This window comes from Dasypus novemcinctus, chromosome 1 (assembly GCF_030445035.2).
Source record: "Dasypus novemcinctus isolate mDasNov1 chromosome 1, mDasNov1.1.hap2, whole genome shotgun sequence".
NCBI classification, from domain to species: domain Eukaryota; kingdom Metazoa; phylum Chordata; class Mammalia; order Cingulata; family Dasypodidae; genus Dasypus; species Dasypus novemcinctus.
Genome location: NC_080673.1, coordinates 74772533 through 74793195, shown reverse-complemented (window position 1 = coordinate 74793195; position 20663 = coordinate 74772533). Strand labels below are relative to the sequence as shown.

The following is a 20663-nucleotide window of genomic DNA, read 5'->3' as shown; positions in this document are numbered from 1 at the left end:
TGATCTATGATGTAAGTGTAGAAGAGATAGCCTTGTCTCTTCTAAATGCATCTTCCACAGTTGCATGGATTGGACCTAGAATAAATATGTTTTAATGCTAGATCAGCTGTAATGAATAAAGAAATAAACCAAACATTCAAATATATTGGATAAAATGTTATAAAGCATAGCTGTATGCAGGTATCTTTGTACTGAATCAAATGGTTAAGGATATGACTTGGTTACTAGGAAATTTGGGCCTTCTGCATTTATTTGGTACATATCATTGCTCTCTTGCTTTTTCTTTTTTTATGTATCTTTATAAATAAAGATTATGTATAACATGATTATATATGAAATGAATCTTGGGATTGACATTTTACTGGTAATGTCCACACTCTGCAAGATGACTAGTTGGGAGAAAATTGGCATTGTTGAGATTATCTGTGCTTTGTTTTCAGATCACTGAACTGTGCTGTTGGGATGGGGCATGGCAACAAAGTGGGTACATGTCTAGCTGGTTATTTTCTCCATATCTCCCCCAACCTGGGTCTACAAAGAGAAAAGGTCATTGCTAGAGATCAGTGTTTGATCTAGTTGTTAGTACAGTTTTCTGGGGGCAAAAAAGAATACCTGACTCTTCCTTTGGTGTTGTGATGCAACTCAGATTTACATGTTGTTAGTTCATGTATGAAGCCACCTATCAACACTTGTAAGACACTCTATTGCTGAATCCTATGTTCTACTCTTTTTCTTATAGGAATTCCTCCCCCCAGAGGAGTTTTGCTCTATGGCCCTCCAGGTACTGGAAAGACAATGATTGCCAGGGCTGTTGCCAGTGAAGTTGGAGCCTGTGTTTCTGTAATTAATGGTCCTGAAATTATAAGCAAGTAGGTGCATTATTTAATAGAATAAATATATTTTTATTTTATTTAAGAAGTGTATTCTTAAATATACTTCTTAAATATGTTTTTTAAATGACTTTATGCGAAGCATATGTGGCTCAACCAGTTGGACACCTGGCTACCACATGTGGGGTCCTGGGTTTGGGTCCCAGTGGCTGCTAAAGAAGATAAGTGGGCACCACACCTGCCACAACTAGCTAGATACCGTACCGCTACAATGAGCAGACGCCTAAATAAGCATAGCCACAAGTCAGCAGACGCTACAGTCTGAGGTGAACCTATGTGGCTCAGTTCATTGTGCACTCGCCTCCAGTGTGGGAGGTCCCAGGTTTGCTTTCTGGTGCCTCTTGGAGAAGGCTAGCAAACAATGAACAACAGACGATAGAACCATCTGGAGCAGGGAGGTATACATTTAGAAAAATTAATGAAGTAAAATAAATCTTTTTTAAAGAAAGGACTTAATGGTACTCTACTGTTTGGATGTTTCATACAATCTTTTTAATGTGTCTAAAAGTCTAATTTGGGAATTATTTGAAAGTAATTTTAATTATTATGGAAGTATTTGAAAAATCAGATTAGCTTTTATAGATAATGCTTTACAAAAAAATGAATTGATCCTTAAATGTCTTTTATTTGTTACAGATTTTATGGCGAGACGGAAGCAAGGTTACGTCAGATATTTGCTGAAGCCACCCTTCAGTATGCTTTATTATCAGATCTTTTATAATTAATATTCAAGGCTATTTAATTGAAGTAGAGATATTGGGATTTTATACCAAGTATAAAAGATAAAAGAATAGTATAAAAATAATAGTGGTACACTAGAGGTAAATTATAGATCTAATAGAATTATGTCTGATTTAAGTCTAATATTTTTTTGGAAGTTTGATAAATAAGTTATTAAACAGTAGAAAAATTAAGGCAAAGTGTTGTTTGATAAGTCATGTGCTTGCTTGAGTATTTAAATTTATGATTTTCTTTTTTGTGTATATTTAGCCATCTTCAGTATACCTAGTTCCCTTAGTAGACTCTTAAGAGTTGTAGACCTTTATGCTTAAAACTTTTGGGCTACATTGTTGCTTTGTAATGAGTTGAGTATGCGACGTGGTCTAATATATTATTGTTCATAAGGTAGCTATGCCTTCACTTGTTTTGGTATTTAACGTAACATATTTACTGTCTTCTTATCAAAAGAGCTGACATTTTCAAAGGTTTTTAAATTCTCTCAGTGATAGTCTATAGTCGCAGTACTGAAAATTTAGGAGCCAATGGTATTCGTAATAGTTTAGTATGTTTTTTTTTTCTTCTCCTCCCCTTGCCCCGCCCTGTTGTTTTTGCTGTCTGTGACCTTTCACTGTGTTATCTTCTGTATACTTTTCTCTTTTTGTCTTCTATTCTCGTCTTCTCTAGGATTCACTGGGATTTGATCCTGGGGACCTCTGATGTGGAGAGAGGTTCCCTGTCAATTGCGCCACCTCAGTTCCTGGTCTCTGCTGCATTTCACCTTGACTCCCCTTCGTTTCTCTTTTTTTGTTGTGTCATCATCTTGCTGCATAACTCACTTGTGTAGGCACTGGCTCACCACACACGCAGTCGGCTCACCATGCGGGCACTTGGCTCGCTGTGGGCACTGGCTCCCCATGCGGGCACTCGTGGGCACTTGGCTCGTCATGTGGGCACCCACATGGGCATTCAGCTCACCTTATGGGCACGCTTTCTCATCATCTTTTTCACCAGGAGGGCCCAGGGATCAAACCTGGGTCCTCCCATATGGTAGGCGGAGGCCTTATCACTTGAACCACATCCACTTCCTTTGTTTGTTTTTAATTTTTTGTTTTGTTTTTTGTTACTGTATTCCTGGTAGTTGAAGTTTCCTTTTGTGAGAAAATACTCATATTCTTGTAGAAGAATTGATATCTTGAAAGTTCTTTTTTTAATGGGAAAAAAAAGTGGGTGTTTCTCACATCCCAAGAACTTTTGACCTTCTTTAAGGGCACCATTTTGGGCCTCCAGCTTCTAAATTAATCCAGTCCTTAGCAATTTTGTGGGCATTAGTGGGTGAGTTCTGTCTTGGCATAGACTTATATCTCATGGGTAATAACTATTCTCAATATTCTGCTTTCTTATGAGGAAAGATTCCACTAGACTGTGATATTAAGGGTTAATAATTTCGTATAGAATTAATCTAAGGTTTTTCATTTTACCATCCTAATGTCTTTGTCTTTAATATCTTTAAATGAGTATTAAATTTGACACATTACTTTTCAACTAAAAATTTTGAAATTAAGTAAAATTTAAAATTCAGTGTAAATTAGAGAATTATTTCACTTGTTTTTTTTTAGGCACCCCTCAATTATTTTTATTGATGAGCTGGATGCACTTTGTCCTAAAAGAGAAGGAGCTCAGAATGAAGTAGAAAAAAGAGTTGTAGCTTCACTCTTAACATTAATGGATGGCATTGGTTCAGTAAGTATGGAACTAGTTTTGATTCTTTGTAGGAAGGGGTTGATTCTTAATAATATGTAAATAGTAATAGAAATTATTGAATATGTCTAAATCTTTGGGTTTTCTAGGATATTGGAAGAGTGTTAGCTATAAAATTAGAGGAAAGACCCGTAAGATAATTTTTTTCAGCAGATTACTTAGTGAATGCTAAGGATAACACACCAAGCATGTTTTCCTATCATATAAAATAATATACCATGATGGAATTCCTTTGTGACAAATGGTATTAACTTAAAAAGACCTAAAGCAAAATATTGTAAGGAAGATTCAATGGTTAAATTTTTGAGGACATTATTAAGAAATTTTTCATGAGTGTTACCATAAATTTAAAAATTAATTCTTTTGGGACTTTGTACCAGGCAAGTGTAAGGAAAGAACATGAGAATGATGAAAAATGTGTGTCTACAACATTTTAAAAGAATTTACTCATATTGCCAAATTCTCTGATACGATAAACACTCTTGTATTAATAAAGATTGTAAGCTAATTATGAAAGGGAGACCCATAGCTCTAAAAGAGAACAGGAATTGAGAAAATTCTCTCAGACTCCTGACAGCTGTTAACCAGAATACTACACTTCATATGAAGGATTATAGATAACTAAAGTTTTTAGAATCATGATGTGTTAGAGCAAAAATGACTCTTAGACATCATGTAGTCTCAACCCCCCCCCTTTTGCACATTAAAAACTGGGCAATTAGAACCTCTTGATTTTTACTGGCTGTTGGTAGAAACTGAGAGAAAATAACAAAAGTTTGGGATTAAGCCTCTGTTATTTGCTTACATGAGTTGTAATTTTAAGAGTCATATAAGAAACAGGTTATCACCTGGGAAGCTGGGTGGCCACCTGGTTCTCAGTACTGGGGCAGTACCTAGATATGATATTGGTGTCTCAGGTGTGATTCTCAGCTTATGAAGATGGAGAATTCAAGACTATTAGTATGTTGGAGTAGGTGGGGCTCTGAGGACTGGCCCATAATAACAACACTAACAAGAAACTGATGTATAAACCAGGATGCCAGTTTGTTCATTTACAGTAAGGAGCGTGACTGTTAAACAGACCACATATCTTTTATTTTTGGATGGGCATATTATCACTCTGAAGGGAAATATATATGGAGAGTTGTAATTAGAAGGGCCCTTGGTGAGTAGAGAATAAGATGAAAGTCTTTATGTTGGGGTTCTTAATCTCTACACCAGTTTGTAGTGTAGTACAATATCTGTATGCATCCTTCTCCACCTCTGGGATAGGTCTGCTGAATGGACTGTTTAACCTTTGGGCAGGGCTGGAAGTACATGACACTGATGTTTTATCTGAAAATGTTTAAGGCCCTCAATTTGTCTTTCTAAACCTTCAGTTCACATTCATGGATTCTTTATAGTATATGTGTTTTCTTTTGGCACATCCAGCAGATTAGGTTTGAGTTTTCTTACTTAGAATCAAGTTCTTGTTATTCTTGTTTTTTTGTGAGATTATATTCTGGTCATCTTAAGTGAATGTTGGGTAATTTCTACAGGTAGTTGATCATAATCATGATTCCTTCTATTTTGATGTTTCTAATTTCATTATCAGAGAGTAAACTCAACCTTAGTTTGGGGAGTTGGAATCTATATGTATTCAAGGGTGGCTGATATGCCGGTGTTTAGTATAGTTCTGTGTGTATATTTAGGAATCTAAAAATTTATAAAAATAAATAAGAAAACAGTCCATATGTGAGGAAGACTTCTTAGATTTCCAGTAGAGCTTTGTTCTATATGTTTAATATGTTGAGTCATACTCTTTGCTCTCAGGGGGGGAAATGGATGTGTATTAAAACAACTATGTAAAAAATATATTTTATATATAAAATATATGTTTATGGTAACATATAATATGTTGTTATTTATGAAAATGGTATGGTTAATATCCAGAAGTGAGAGAGACATCACTTAAAGTGAGATGGAGAGGAAAGTATAGGAAAACTTCCCAGGGAGAAAGCATTTAGGGTGACTATCGAACAATGTGGGATGGACAATACCAATGTGTGGGCCAGGTCTTAGCAGCCTGGGAGGTTAAGATCCATCCTTGCCTATATAGCTGGTGCCTGTCTATATATGTATATATGTATTTCATTTTATTTTTTTTACTTTTGGAAGAATACGTAATTTATTTCATTTGACTTTGTTAGGAAGGAAGAGAAGGACAGATTTTGGTCCTTGGGGCCACAAATCGCCCTCATGCTTTGGATGCTGCACTCCGAAGACCTGGACGATTTGATAAAGAGATTGAAATTGGAGTTCCTAATGCCCAGGACCGGTTAGATATACTCCAGAAGCTCCTTCATAGGGTACCCCATCTTCTCACTGAGGTTGAACTGCTACAGTTGGCAAATAGTGCCCATGGATATGTTGGAGCAGACTTGAAAGCCTTGTGTAATGAAGCAGGTAAGCATGCTTTGTCATGGGTGAGTCAATGTTGATGGACTTAATATTCTTTTATTTATATATTAATAATTTATATCTCCTTAATTTTTAGTGGAAATAGATTTAGTTTTATGTTCACAGAAAAAAGCCAAATGTTTGGAAAACTATAAAAATGAAAGTAAAAATAATTTTTAATCCTGCCTCCTAAAGATAAAATTATTATAGCATATATCCTTCCAGACTTTTTCTAAATACACTCTCACACACACATTTATTTATTTCAATATCAGTAGGGCAATATTTATTGATATTTTGGTATGGAAATTTAGGAGAAGTGCCGGCAGTGGGTCCAGATTTTCCTTAGGCAAAATTTTGTATTTGTCAAAGTGCTGAAAATGTTTTCGGTGAAACATAAGAATTTTATGCCTCTGAGTATATGATGTTTTAACCTGAAAATGTTTAAGGATTGTTATTAATTGCTTGACTCCTTGTCTTTAAAAACTGCAGTAAGGTGTAGCTGTAGTTACTTTGTAAGGCGTAGCTGTAGTTACTTTGGAAGCACTTAAGGTCTTTAAATGTTTGTGCTGTTCTTCAGAGTAATTTCAGTCATGGAAAAATATTTAAATCCCAGCAGTTTTTATAAACTGTTGACATATCTTACAAAGGAAGTAAGAATTTATTGAAAAATCTGATAGTCTTTTTTTTTGTGTTTTAACTTTTTTTAATCCTGAGGTGTGAAAGTGGATGTTTCTTTAGAATGAGGAGAAAAAGACCAATTTATATAATTTTAAAAGCTGACAGATACCTCAAATATCAGAAATCCAGAAAAGTAACCTTATATTTCATAAAAGGGAACTATTTGACACATGTATATTTTTCCTATATATTTTGGCGGAATACTCTGATCTCCTCTTTATGTGGTAAAGACTTTGTTATACCATTTCTATATAGAGAACAGTTAATAATTCAGTCTTTCCTCTAGAGGGTTAGATCACTTACACAAGTTTCTTTCATTTCAGCACTTAGTACTTTTGTCATTTAAATTTTAGGATTGTTATTAAATTTGGGCAAACCTCTATCAAGTTTCCTTATCCATGAGTTGTTAAACATGTATTTGAGATCAGTGAAACTGCTACAGTTTGTGCCCTACAAACAGGAAATCTGATGATTTCTATACTGTGTAGTTCCTATCAAAAAAAAAAAAAAATCCCCTTCTGCACTTAGTTTGCTTGGAAATATCCTCAGCTAGATATCCAAGTTCCTTGCTTACATGTTCTACTTTCAATTTGACATCAGAACACAATTTTGCCGTGTTCTCTTTTTTTTAAGATTTATTTATTTCTTTCTCTCCCCACCCCCATCGTCTACTCTCTGTGTCCATTTGCTGTGTGTTCTGTGTCTGCTTGTATTCTCATCAGGTGGCACTGGGGATCTCTGTCTCTTTTTGTTGCGTCATCTTGCTGCATCAGCTCTCCGTGTGCGTGACACCACTCCTGGGCAGGCTACGGTTTCATGCAGTGCGGCTCTCCTTGCACAGGTGCCACTCCTTGAATGGGGGGCACCCTTACGCAGGGGCATCCCTGATGGGCTGGCACTCCTTGCATGCAGCAGCACTGTGCATGGACCAGCTCACCACATGAGCCAGGGGGCGCAGGGTATCAAAGCCTTGGACCTCCTATATGGTAGGTGGACACTCTATCTGTTGAGCCACATCTGCTTCCCTGTTCTCTGGCATTTTATAGTAAGGATTGCCTTCCTTCCAGTTTCCAATAACACATTCATCATTTCCTTCTAAGGCCTTGCTAGAAGTCACTTTAATGTTCATATTTCTACCAAAAGTCTCTTTAAAACAATCAAGGCTTTTTCTATCAAGCTCCTCACCATTCTTTTAGCCTTTACCCATTACCTAATTCCAAAGTTGATTCCACATTTTGGTTATTTGTTATAGCAGCACCCCATTCCTGGTACCAAAAACTGCTTTAGTTTCCTAGCTGTTAAAACAAATACCATACAGTGGGTTGAGCTAAACAGTGAGAATTTATTGGCATGTGGTTTTGAGGTTAGGAGAGGCATATGTTTCTAAATCATTTAATACTTAAGTGGGATTTTTTTTTTTCAGTTGTGGCATTCTGCTGTTTCAATTTATGACTGATCTATAGTTTCATCAGGTACTTAAAGAAAGTCTAACCCATGTGGATACTGGAAGAAATAGAATTCTTGACTCTGCCATCTGATTATTTTAGCGCTTTAGTATAGAAGTATTTTATCTTTCACCTTCAAATGGCTGATTAGTAGTTGTCTATTTAGTAGGCTTTAAAAACCTTTCCATTATTCCTTTCATCCTTCTAATCTGGCCTGATGTGTATAGGGAGAGAGGGTAGAAAGGGAAAAATAGGTAGGGAAAACTTGAAAGAGATATTTAGGAGTCATTCATATGTCTTCCTTTTGAAGGGAAAAATCAGTTTTATTTAATTCTCTTTGATCATTACCATAATTTTGAGATCAGAGGATCTGTAGTCTGGGAAGACTACAGGTTGTATAGACTACCAAGGCATCTATAAACATTCTCCCGGTAAATTATGCTAGGACAGGTACTTTTCTGTTTGATTTTTTTTTGCTGCTTTTCTTCTTTGCTATTTCTAACTTTATAGGGAATGGTAGGCCTGGTCATAGAAATTAATTCCCTAGGGGTCAAAAAGCAGAAGAATCAGTGGATACCCTTGTTTCCTTCATTCCATTAGGTGATAATGAAGAGTCTCAGGTCCTGTGTAGGTGTTGCATTGAGCTTACCAATTGCTTCTGGGCAAGGATTCAAACTTTAGCATCCCTTATCAGAAACTTTTTGGCTTTCTAATTCATTTCATGTACTCTAGAAGGCATGGGATTCTTGCTGTCCAGAAATAGTTTGATGAAGGAAAGGGATCTATACAAAGAGATAAATTCTCATAAGAAACTGGAAAATATAGTGACTTCTCCTATGGGGAAAGGAAATACTATGATTAAATAAGAAAAAGTGACATTAAGAAGAAGCTTAAAGAAAAAGTAGGAGTTCTACAGGTAGAATGAGGCAAGTAAGAAGGTAGGAAAGGGGAAATATTTTTTCACTTTATCCTCGCACCAACTCTGTGATATAAGTTTCAGATAGATTAAAGAGAGCTAGTATGTGGCAGAGCTGGGATTTAAACCTGAGGATATCATACTATAAATCCTGGTCTTAATAAAAATTAAATAATAAGTCTTGGATTCTGTCAGAGTGGTAAAAAGATTTATGATTTTAATTTTGTTCTGTGAAACTTAGGATACATTTATAATGTAGAAAATATCCATATCTTCACAGTTAAATACAGTCCAGAAATTAAATTGTGTCTTTCAGACTTGAAGGCAAAAAGTTAAAATGTAACCCGCACACTTTATTTCAATAGGATCATCTAGTTTCATGGACCCTGAAGTACTTAGGAAAATGGCAAGAAACTTGGATAAATTCTACCCCTTACTATATTTGGTTAAAAATTTGTGGGAGGTTGGCAGATGGGGTGGAGAGAGGCCTGCAACCTGAAGAACTATATACAGAATAAATGTACTTGGCACATGCAAGCAGTAAATAAGCATTCTCTGTAGTTATTATGGCTTAATAATAATTTTAAAAAGCTAAAGCCTTTAGGAGGTAGAAATTATTTTCCCCTAATCTTAACTGTGAAAGAATGAATCAGATTACTAGATGACCAGAAGGTAATTTTTAAAAAGAGGAATGTTATAATTAGTATGTTCAGTATGTGATGGCAAGATTCATATGTCACTTTGGCCAGGTGATGGGTGTCCAGTTGTTTGGTCATGCAAGCACTGGCCTGATTGTTGCTATGAGGACACTTCATGGACTTAAATCATCAGTAAGTTAATTGCACGTATGTACTGATTACATCTATAAACAGCTGAGGTGATTGCCTTCAACAATGAGAGACCTCTCATTCAATCAGTTGAAGGCTTTAAAAGGAGAAATAATATTTTCAGGAGACAGAAGGGAGAATTTCTGTCTCTCCTTTAGCCAGCCAGCTTCTCCTTCATGAGAATTTTCAGCTTGCATCCTACCTGCAGCCTGCCCTACGAAATTTGGACCTGTGCAATCTACAGTTGTGTGTGACTATTTTTATAAATGTAATATTTACAGATATCTCCTATCAGTTCTCTTTCCCTGGAGACCCCTTACTAATACAGCAGTGAAAATACATTCATGAGGTTTTGTGTGTACTATTTTGAATGCTAGCATAAATTATGTTATGTAATGTCATTCTTTAACTTATGTAGCAAGATAAGGCTTAAGAATACTGCGCTAGACATTTGAAAAGGATTTTTTGAAGAGCAGGGTAGTTAGTATAGAAGGGAAGGCATTTTGGGAGTTGAACTTTTAAAATGAAACATAGGCCTTTAAAAATCAGGCTTGTGATCTTGGGTACTTTCTCCACCTTACATGAGCCTTAGTTTTCTTTTTTCTTTTTTTAAAGATTTATTTTGTTTATTTCTCTGCCCACCATCCCAAGCCTTAGTTTACTCCATCTGTAAATTGAGTGGGCTTTGGTAGGTGATGCCTGAGTACCCTTTAAATGCTGACATTTCCTCAATGTAAGGGAAAAGAAGAAATAAATGGGAGAAAAGCAAAAACAAACAAAAAACAGGATAGGAAGAATTAGAAAAAGGAAAAGGAGAAGATAAAAAATACCTTTACCCACTAAACCTGCTCTTGCTGCATTTAACTATCATATATGTGACCTCTCTGCCTTCCATGGTCTTCTTTTGTACCTTCTTTTGATTGACTTATATTTGGCTGTTTTGAGACCTTTCCCCATGGTGTTTTTAGAAACAGTCTAGACTAATGTTAATTGTGAAGAGAACTGCATTTTCTCATTGAAATAATTTTACAATTTCTGACTAATGACTTGACCCTAAGTAAATTATAAATTTGGCTAATAGCGTGACTCACAAGCAAAGATAAAACAATTCTAAAGCTCTGTGAGCATTTAAAATAAAATTATGCTGCAAGTGCTATAAAATGGATGTAAGTGTATCTTACTTATTGATGATACAAGGGCCACCTCCATGTGCAATGCTGTATGCACTGAGCATATGAAGAAAAAATTCAACAATGTAGTTAATTTGGACTACTTTTCAAATCAGTAGTTACAGGTTTCCCAAGTTATTTGGAAGCTATTGGTCTTGTACTTACCTGTGAACAGGCATTTGAATCATTGATTTAGGCCATTGGCTATCCAACTTAAACATAAGACTCATTTGTCCAACTTGCTAAATCCTATTTCTGGAACCCATTCTACTGATTGAGTAAGCCTGGATGGGGTCTATGCATTTGCAAGTCTAACAAACTCAAAGGTGATGCCAATGCTGCCAGTCCAAGGACTACAATGATGTAGGTTAACTAACTATCCAATTTTTGAAGATTCTCTGAAACTTTTTTTTTTTCAAAGATTTAATTTTATTTATTTCTATCCTCCCCCTCCCCCTCTCCTCCCCGCCAGTTGTCTGTTCTCTGTTCTCTGTGTCCATTCGCTCTGTGTTCTTCTGTGACTGCTTCTATCCTTATCAGTGGCACCGGGAATCTGTGTTTCTTTTTGTTGCGTCATCTTGTTGTGTCAGCTCTCTGTGTGTGTGTGGCGCCATTCTTGGGTAGGCTGCACTTTCTTCTCTGCTGGGTGGCTCTTCTTACGGGGCGCACACCTTGCATGTGGGGCTCCCCTATGCAGGGGACACCCCTGTGTGGCACGGCACTCTTTGTGTGCATCAGCACTGTGCATGGGCCAGCTCCACACTGGTCAAGGAGTCCCAGGGTTTGAACTGTGGACCTCCCATGTGGTAGGCAGACGCCCTATCCTTTGGGCCAAGTCTGCTTCCCCCTGAAACTGATTTAAATAACAGGATTAAATTTAGGGAATACAATTCTCTGGCTGCCTCTAACAGTTTTCAATTTATTTTCCAAGTTTTTATGTGATAGTAATGTACTATTCTAAACGGTGACATTTAACTTTCCCAATGCAGAAGAAAATGAGTTTCCAACTTTATGTAGCAGGATGTAGTGTGGTTCTGAGTAAAACTTAAAAATGGCAAATTATTCTGAAAGACAGAAAACCCACAATGAAGGAAACAGTTCAAAATACTAAAAAGAATATAAACATGTTTTTCTTATAACATTTCTTTGCCTATGATTTGTGAACTTGTGTGTTCTTTCTGCTGTACTTTTTCTGTTTTGTTGGTCTGATGGTTTTCCTCCTCCAACTTGGAGTGCTCTCTGCTATGGGAAGAGGCCCCCTTTTAAACAAAAGTGGTGCATGGATTTTGGTAAAGCATGAATTGGAGTGATTCAGAATTTCATAGTACATAAGTGTGTCCTGATTATTTTTGTAATATAAAGGATATTGTTTTGTGGGGTGCTAACAAAAATGATCAAAATCCCTATAATAAATATGTAGTTTATACATGTTTTTTGAGAGGTCAGAAGACTAAATTCCAAAGTTTGTAAGTGATACTCTATCTTTTACAGTTTGTTTGCTCTCAACTTCTATCTTTTATTCCAGAGTAACTAAATGTTTTTCATATCTCTTAAAATTAGCTTATTTTAAAAATTATGGTAACACACATATAACATAAAATTTGCCACTTCAGCATTTTCAAGTATATAATTCAGTGGCATCAATCACCTTCACGGTGCTGTGTCATCACCACCACCATCCATTACCAAAACTTTTTCACCACTCCCAAATAGAAATTCTGTACTAATTAAACATTAGCTCTCCATCTCCCTGCCTCTGACCCCCCAGTCCCTGGCAACCTCTAATCTACTTTCTATCTCTATGAATTTGCTTATTCTAGAAATTTCATGTGTAAATGGAATCATACAATATTTGTCCTTCTGTGTCTAGCTTAATTCACTTAGAATAATGTTTGCAGGGTTCATCCATGATGAAGCATGTATCAGAACTTCATTCTCTTTTTATGGTTGAATAAGATTCCATTTTATGGATATACCACATTTAGTTAATCTACTCATCTGTCAGTGGACACTTGCATTTTCCACCCTTTGGCTATTGTAATATGCTGTTGTGAGCATTGGCATAGAAGTATCAGTTTGAGTCCCTGTTTTTAGTTTTTTGGGGTGTTTACCTACAAGTGGAATTGCCAGGTCATATTTAATTCTATGTTTAATAACTTTTTTAGGAATTAACAAATTGTTTTCCACATGGCAGCACCATTTTTCATTCCCACCAGCAATACACAAAGATTCCAATTTCCCCACAGCCTCACCAACACAGTTATTTTCTGATTTTTTTTTTTTTTTTTTTTTTTTAGTGATGGCCATACTAGTAATAGCTACTACAAGGCATGAAGTGGTATCTTATTATGGTTTTGATTTGCATTTCCATGATGGCTAATCATATCTTTTAACTATGTCTCTATAATGAATATGAAATTTGGAAATGAATACATTAGTGTTTTCTTCAATACATGCATCTCCTATTATCTGAGCAGATACAGTGCTTCAGTGCTTTGATAATTGAGTGTGTCAAATGTTTTATGTTCTTTAGTAATTGATTTTTGGTCCAGGAGTGTGGTTTGCTGTGTCCTGATTTGTCCAAAGGCCTAATGTTTCGTAGTTCACTTTTTTAAGCAAGAGCAGCTGTATTTTGAAATGTTTAATCTGAAGTGGACTAGCTGTTTCAAAGCTAGCCTCTGACACATCCTGACATTTAATGTCTATGTTTATATTCCTCCTAGGATTAGACTGCCTTTCTAATTAATTAGCTTCATAGCCTTTTATTAATTCTCTCAATTTATAATGTTTTAAATTTACATAGATAAGCACACTGTACTTTTTTTTGAAGACATGAAATGTTAATTATGAAGCAGAGACGTGAATTATGTAAACTTTGCAGAATGTTAGAAGATGCTTAGCAACAATGTTTTCCAAACATAGGGATTTATTATAAACCTGTCCTTCTAAGGCTGCCTGTGCCATTTCAGAAGACTGAATATAAATAGAACTTGATTTCTTCAAGAAGTGAACTTGGTCGTTTTGTTTACAGTGAGAGGAAGTATTTGCTTTGCATCTCTTAGAATTTATCTTTAGCATCCTTGTTGAGTACACATCATTTCAGCAAATTGATACCACATACTTGGGCCTTGATAAGAGCATCACAGAACAGGAAGTATTAGAATTCTTATTTAAACAATGATTTTGTCATTCTGGCACTTAAATATGTCTAGTAATGGTACTGAATCTAATTACAATGACATAACTTTTTTTGAGATGGAAAATTTTCTGTCTTGTACCATAGTTCTGAGATATTTATAGTTTGTTAGTCCCACCTACCACCTCCCCTCCACCTGGCCAGCTTATTTCAACAGGAATTTATGAAGAATCACTATGCACAAAATACACAACAGTTCAGCTTTTATGAAAGATTCTCTTTACAATATTTTTACCATTTTTTTGAATTCTGCCAGTGTTTTTCTAAATTAGTTTTCAAAATTAAATTATTGATTCTGTGAAAATTAAGTATTTTTAAAATACAGTACAGGGAGATAGTAAAGTATAATGGAAAGCTTGCTGTGAGCTCTAGATTTAACAGCTAGCATTATCCTTGATTAGTTGAGAGACATTGAGTAGGCCACCTAATCTCTTGAGATCTGTTTGCTTATCTATTAAATAGAAATAACAATTTTTAAAATTACGGTTAAAAAATTCAGCAGTGGTCATGGTTCATATATGCCCTCTTTCTTTGCCTCTGATATGCTATTTAAACATGTTTTTAAAATTTTATGTGTTTAGTTTGTTTTTGCATTTCTGTGGTAGATGCTTATTTGATCTTTGGCCATGTTCCTGAAATTTTATGAAGTGTTCTTGGTTATACTAGTACAAGGGATATCAAGGAAATCTGGCAGAATTCTTCTTCTTGCTAGAGTAGTGATTTTTACTGAATCTGGAAAAAATCAATAAAAATCCTGAGCAATGTTAAGAAGATACAGGGAAATGGATGTGGCTCGGTCAGTTGGGCTCCTGCCTACCATATAGGAGGTCCAGGGTTTGATGCCCAGGGCCTCCTGGTGAGGGCAAGCTGGCCCACGTGGTGAGCTGGGCCAAGTGGAGTACCGGCCCATGCTGGAATGCTTCCCTGCACAGGAGTGCCCCCTGCATGAGAATGCTGCCCAGCATGGGAAAGCTGCTCTGCGCAGGACTGCCTGCCAACACTGAGAGCTGGTGCATCAAGATGATGCAACAGGAGACACAGAGGAGAGAAAATAAAACGTGGCAGAACAGGGAGTTGAGGTGGTGCAAGAGAGTAATCGTCTCTCTCCCACTCGGGAAGGTCCCAGGATCGGTTCCCAGAGCTGCTCAATGAGAATACTAGCAGACACAGAAGAACACACAGCGAATGGACACAGAGAGCAGACAACAGGGGGAACTGTGGGGGCGGGGGCAGGGAGGAGAAATAAATAAATCTTAAAAAAAAAAAAGATGATACAGACGAGATAGATTTTGCTCATTGTGGGGGACTCTCTCTGACAGATTTTCTTGCTGAACTTGGGAGCTGTTGTGTCATACATAGGCAGAGTCACTGTCTCTTTCTCCTTCCTACCATGTCAGTCCACTGTAGGGCTGCTGTAGAGAAACAAAAGTAGTAAATGTAATGAATTATACAAATTGTTATATATTACAATTATCTCTTTAATCCATTTTATAAGAGGTGAACTTTTTTTTGTCTGTGAAGTGGGTATTGTATTATTTTTTGCTGCTAAGTTGAAATGACTAGAGCTGAATGGATTGTTTCTGAAAAACAGGTGGCTGTTCTGATTCTGTTTAAACTCTTAAGTGACATTTATTGTTTACTTTGCTAGTGGAAACTTTTTGGGTTGTCTTGCCAACATTTTAAAAGTATAAAACTTGAGTAAAGTTTTAAAATTAAAACAAACAGAAACACAACTAGTCTATTAATAAAAGTCATTTTTAAATATTATACTTGATTTCTTTTTCCTTTATTTTTCCTTATCAAATGCTATCAGTTCTGCCAGTTCTATTTTCAAAATTTATTTAGAATCTGAACATTTAAAAAAAAAAAACTCAACCCTTTCTGTTGTTACTACCATAGTCCAAGCCATCATCAGCCATTGTTTGGACTATTGCAGTATCCTTTTCCTGCCTACTCTTCTCCCACCTCCAACCCTCTTTTTATTCTTCACATTGTCTTTGAACTTTGAATTGTTTGTTTGGAGATGAGTAGAGGTCTGGACTAGTCATCAGGTGTTAGATGCTGAATGAATACATTGAGATTTATGAAATCATTGAGAGCTCAGTCATTCATTCATTTATTGACCAGGCACTGAAATAGGTGCTGGGGCTACCTCAGTGAGTAAGACAGACAAGGACCCTCTCAAGATGTACTAGGAAGTACGGTAGTTTAGTAGGTAATTACAATAAGGCATGCTGAGTATTGTGTGAATGATTAGGAGGTTTCAGAATGCTAATGAGGAGAGACAGGTCGTGGTACACACCACCGTTCAGTGGCTGGGAGGTGTAAAAAGATTAAGTAAAAAAACACAGAGAGTGGTGACTCAAATGAGGGTAGTTTTTCAGGGAGGAGTAAATAGAAATGAAAGTAGTTTTAGTTACTACTAATTGGGTACTTGCTGCATGTCTGGCATTGTTTAAAGTGCCTTACATGTATCAAGGCATCTCTTCCTCACAGCAGCTGAGGTCAGAGAGGTTAAGGAACTTGCCCCACATCACACAGGTAATAAATAGTGGAACCGTTAATGACTGTGTGGTAGACCACAGTGATATCATGTGCTTGGATTGTACCTGGGAGTTTACTGGGGCCTTTGAGAAGAGTATTTCTAGTGGGGTCCTGTGACCAGTAAGATTGCAATAAGTTGAGGGATGATTGAAAGTCGATGTAACAGAGAGAGTGATTGTCAGTTACTTTTCAATGAAACTAGGCGGTGAAGAAGAGACGATACAAATAGAGAAGGATAAAGAATCAAAGAGTTAAAAAATTTTTTATATAGTATGCAAGCACATGTGAGTGTGTCTATGTAACTTTTTTTTTTAAGGTTTAGTGTCTAGTACACTGAGGAATCTCTGCAAGCCATTGTTTCTAAAGAGTGATCTGTAGAAACTAGTCCTGAGGAGAGAATTGCTTTGTGAAAAGAGAATGTTTTTTTTTTTCAGCTAAGCTTGAAAATAGTGCATAATATCTCTCCTATGTAGTAATCCTCAGTGCACAGTAGTTTACTAAAGCACTGAGTACGGTTGTAAAAAAGGTTTTCACTGTTTATCCCAGTTTTTCTCCAAACATATTTGACTGTAGAATCCTTGTTGTAAATTATATGTTAACATGTATTCTGGAATGTGCTCCCAAATAAATCTGCTTTTTTTTTTTTAAGGCCTTGGAGAATAGTCACCATCTATTTGACTAATTTTATTCTGATACTCAGTTCTAATGCTCTGTTTAGTGTCTCTATACCTTCCATCATAAAGGCATGAAAATACAGTTAAACCTCTCTAACCTCTTTGCTATACAACTGAGGTTAAAAACGAAATTAGACTGTGTTCCTTCACTATTTTCACTGGTTCATCTCTTCTTATATTCACCCTGCTTTAGTCTATTGAGCCATGAATCTTCAACCTCTCTTGGCATAAAAATTGTGCCCTAATCACACTCACCTTCAACTATACTTTTTTCTCTTTCACTTTCCCACTGATAGCATTTGTTTGTTTTTTTTGCGGTACTGGGACCAGGGGTTGAACTCAGAACCTCTATGTGGGAAGCCAGCACGCAACCATTGTGCCACATCAGCTCCCGAGTTGTTGTTTTTTTTTGTCATTGTTGTTTATTTTTTTTGTTATTTTTGTTTAGTTTTTAGGAGTTACTGAGGACCGAACCTGGGACATCCCATGTGGGAAGCAGGCTCTCAACTGCTTGAGCCACATCTCTCCTCTGATAGCATTCTTTTTTTAAAGACTGCAAAATCACTTTTTTCTGCACCCCTGAGATAGCTCTCTTGTTTTTGCTTGTTGTTTTTTGCTCGTCTTTTTTTTTGTGCTTGTCTGTTTTGTTTTTTCTTTTCAGAGGCACTGGGAACTGAACCTGGGACCTCCCATGTGGGAGGCAGGCATCTAATTGCTTGAGCCATACCTACTCCCTGATAGCATTTTAATAGAGCTGTTAAACCAGAACCAGGCAAGTAAATAAGTTGATATTTAAAATTTAAAACTAAAAGTTATATTTGTAGGGAAGTTTCATTGAAATCCAGGATTGGTGAAGTGAATTAATTCATGTTAATGTTTTAGAGCTAGAAGGCCCTCTCTGAACTCATTTAGTACACTCCCTTCTTTTACAGATGAGGAGATAAACTATAAGATATATCTAAGTGCAAGCAGTTAGTGAGGTATAAGCTTTGGGCCAAGATTCAGGTCTTGAGATCAGAGTGCCTTCTATAATGCTATACTTTAAAAAGCAGTATTTGAAAGTCATAGGGATTCAGAATAGACTTGGCTCTTGTGATCATCATAAGTTAAAACCAGTCACTTGTAATATAGAGAATCACAATACCATCTGTGAAGAGAATCTGATTTTATTTTTTTATCAAAGAGCAGTAAAAAATGGACTCTTCCAGTGATATCAAGTCATATTTGTCACCTTGTCTACACAGAGTACAGGGAAAATAAAGACTCTTAAATAAAAGAGAAATTTTCTGGAGTTCTGATATTTTGAGGAAAGCATCTTTTTAAAGGGAGGCTTAGATTTTGTTATACTTGCTTCGGTCTTCATATGACCTTGCTTGAGGATATCATGAAATGTTATACTAGTTTTTACAACTCAAATCTCAAATCAGGTGCTCTTGGTTCATGTTATTCTTCATATAATTAAGTACCCTAAAGTATTATTACTCCTGTGATCAGTATAAGTTCATCCTTTGTTTTTAATAAATGAACTTAATACCCAATCTAAAAATATCAGCATTGTAACTTAATAAGCTTTGAGTATAAAATTATAGGATTCTTTCTTCATGGAGCAAATGATAGTTGTTAAATGACTGTGGAAAAGATGATTTTGAAGAATATAAATTTAGACTAACTGCTTTTGTCTGGAAGTGGTTATATCTGGATATTGGTATGGGGCTTAAGGGAAAACATGTCCTGCACTGGAAGGAATGTGTTGACATTAGGCTTGCCTGAAGCACTTTTGCCTTTTCTTCCCCTTACTGCTCTTGTTTTTGTATTCTTGAAACTTTTGGGAGCACCAGAAAATAAGATAATGAAAGAGAATGTCACTGCTTAATTAGACACACCTGTGTTTCATTTCAAAGCTTTGTTTCTTAGGATGGTAAAAGTGAATTGCTTCTGTATTTATTTACATTTTAAAATAAACTTTCAATTTATTAAGGAATGGAAATGTCATGGATTGCCTCTTTAAGCTATATTCGTTGATGCTATGCATGTGTTCATTTGCTCCTCTAGTTAAATTGTCTTTTAGTTTATAAATAGATATAAATATAATTTTAAAGATCTCATCTGTTGGCATGGATTTTACTATGGTCTCAATAGAAATGGTTGTCCAATAATTTAAACCTAGCATTGTGGAATTTTAAAGCTGAAAAAATAATAAGAAAAAATTTATTTTAATCTTTTCACTTAATAAATGAGATAATTGAAGGCCAGAGAGGCTAAGTTTTAAAGTTACACCTTGAGCTGTTGGCAGACTTAGAACCATGGAGCGTTGGTTGTACTAATGTGATAACTATAGGGATCCTTTATTTTTGCAAGCTTTAACATATTTAATTCATATGAATTCTGACTTTCAACTGAAATGTTGTTTTCAAGAACAGCATTTGTTGTACAAAATAATACACCTTTGTGTAGGGCCTAGTCTTTAGAACTTCAGAATTGGAAGGAATCTTGAGGCTTATGACAAATCTCTACAATTCCTTGTTATATTTTTACAGTTTAAGCAAATCAGTAAACTCTTCCATATTTTCCCCTTTTTTCACAATCTGCCATGCATTATGTTTTCACATATCCCTAAACAAATTAATAGAGTTGGATTTAGATTTATTTAAAACATGTTTATTCGTATTTATAAGACTGAACTCTTTGAGGGCAGGGATTTTGTCTTATATATAAATATCAGAGTGTTTCACACGGCCTCATAATCACTAATCTCATTCTTGTCTCTAGGCCTTTTTTCCCTCTGTCTGTTCCCTCTTCATGGAATAATCTGCTTCCCTTCAGTTCCAAGCCTCCTTTTTTCTGATTAAATCAACTCATTTTTTCAGTTGGACACATTTAAGTTTCTTTTCATCTTGGAAGTAAGGGAATATACTAAATGACTTCTGCAAGGTATGTCTAGCTTTAAACTGTTACCTATCCTTCCCTAAACTAGGTTAGATGTCTCTGACATATGTTTCTGTGCCACTGTTCTTTCCATGTCACTGTACTTGGCACAATTTGTAGTAATTACTTGTTGTTACGAATCTTTCCCATTTGACTGTTAGCACTGTGAGACATGCATCTGTCTTGCTTTCTTGTGCGTCCCCTGGCCTATAAGAAGAACTCAGTACATTTGATGAATAAATTACATATTATAGCCTCTCAGTGAATTTATTGACTGAATGAATACGTGGATTAATATTAAAGAAAAGTGGCAATGAAAGAGTAATCTGTGGTTAAGGAATGTATCTTCTCAGTGGCTTCATCATATAATATCTTTTAATTTAAAATTTGATTTACTTATATGAATTATAACTGAAATGAGTAGTTTGGTATAGGGTATAGGGTATTGGTTCCCTTATTAAGAACTATTTTTTATAAAT

At 35.9% G+C, this 20663-nt stretch overlaps 1 protein-coding gene across 8 annotated transcripts in view; it reads left to right on the top strand.

Moving 5' to 3' along the window:
- The window catches only part of AFG2A (AFG2 AAA ATPase homolog A), a 327373-nt gene that overhangs the window by 10488 nt on the left and 296222 nt on the right, over window positions 1-20663 (top strand). For all 8 annotated transcript variants that reach the window (XM_004474658.3, XM_071214813.1, XM_071214823.1 and 5 more), the window contains exons 6-9: window positions 740-869; window positions 1527-1583; window positions 3227-3350; window positions 5558-5813. In XM_004474658.3, the coding sequence (XP_004474715.2) occupies window positions 740-869; window positions 1527-1583; window positions 3227-3350; window positions 5558-5813 (567 nt within the window). The remainder of the gene's footprint in view (window positions 1-739; window positions 870-1526; window positions 1584-3226; window positions 3351-5557; window positions 5814-20663) is intronic.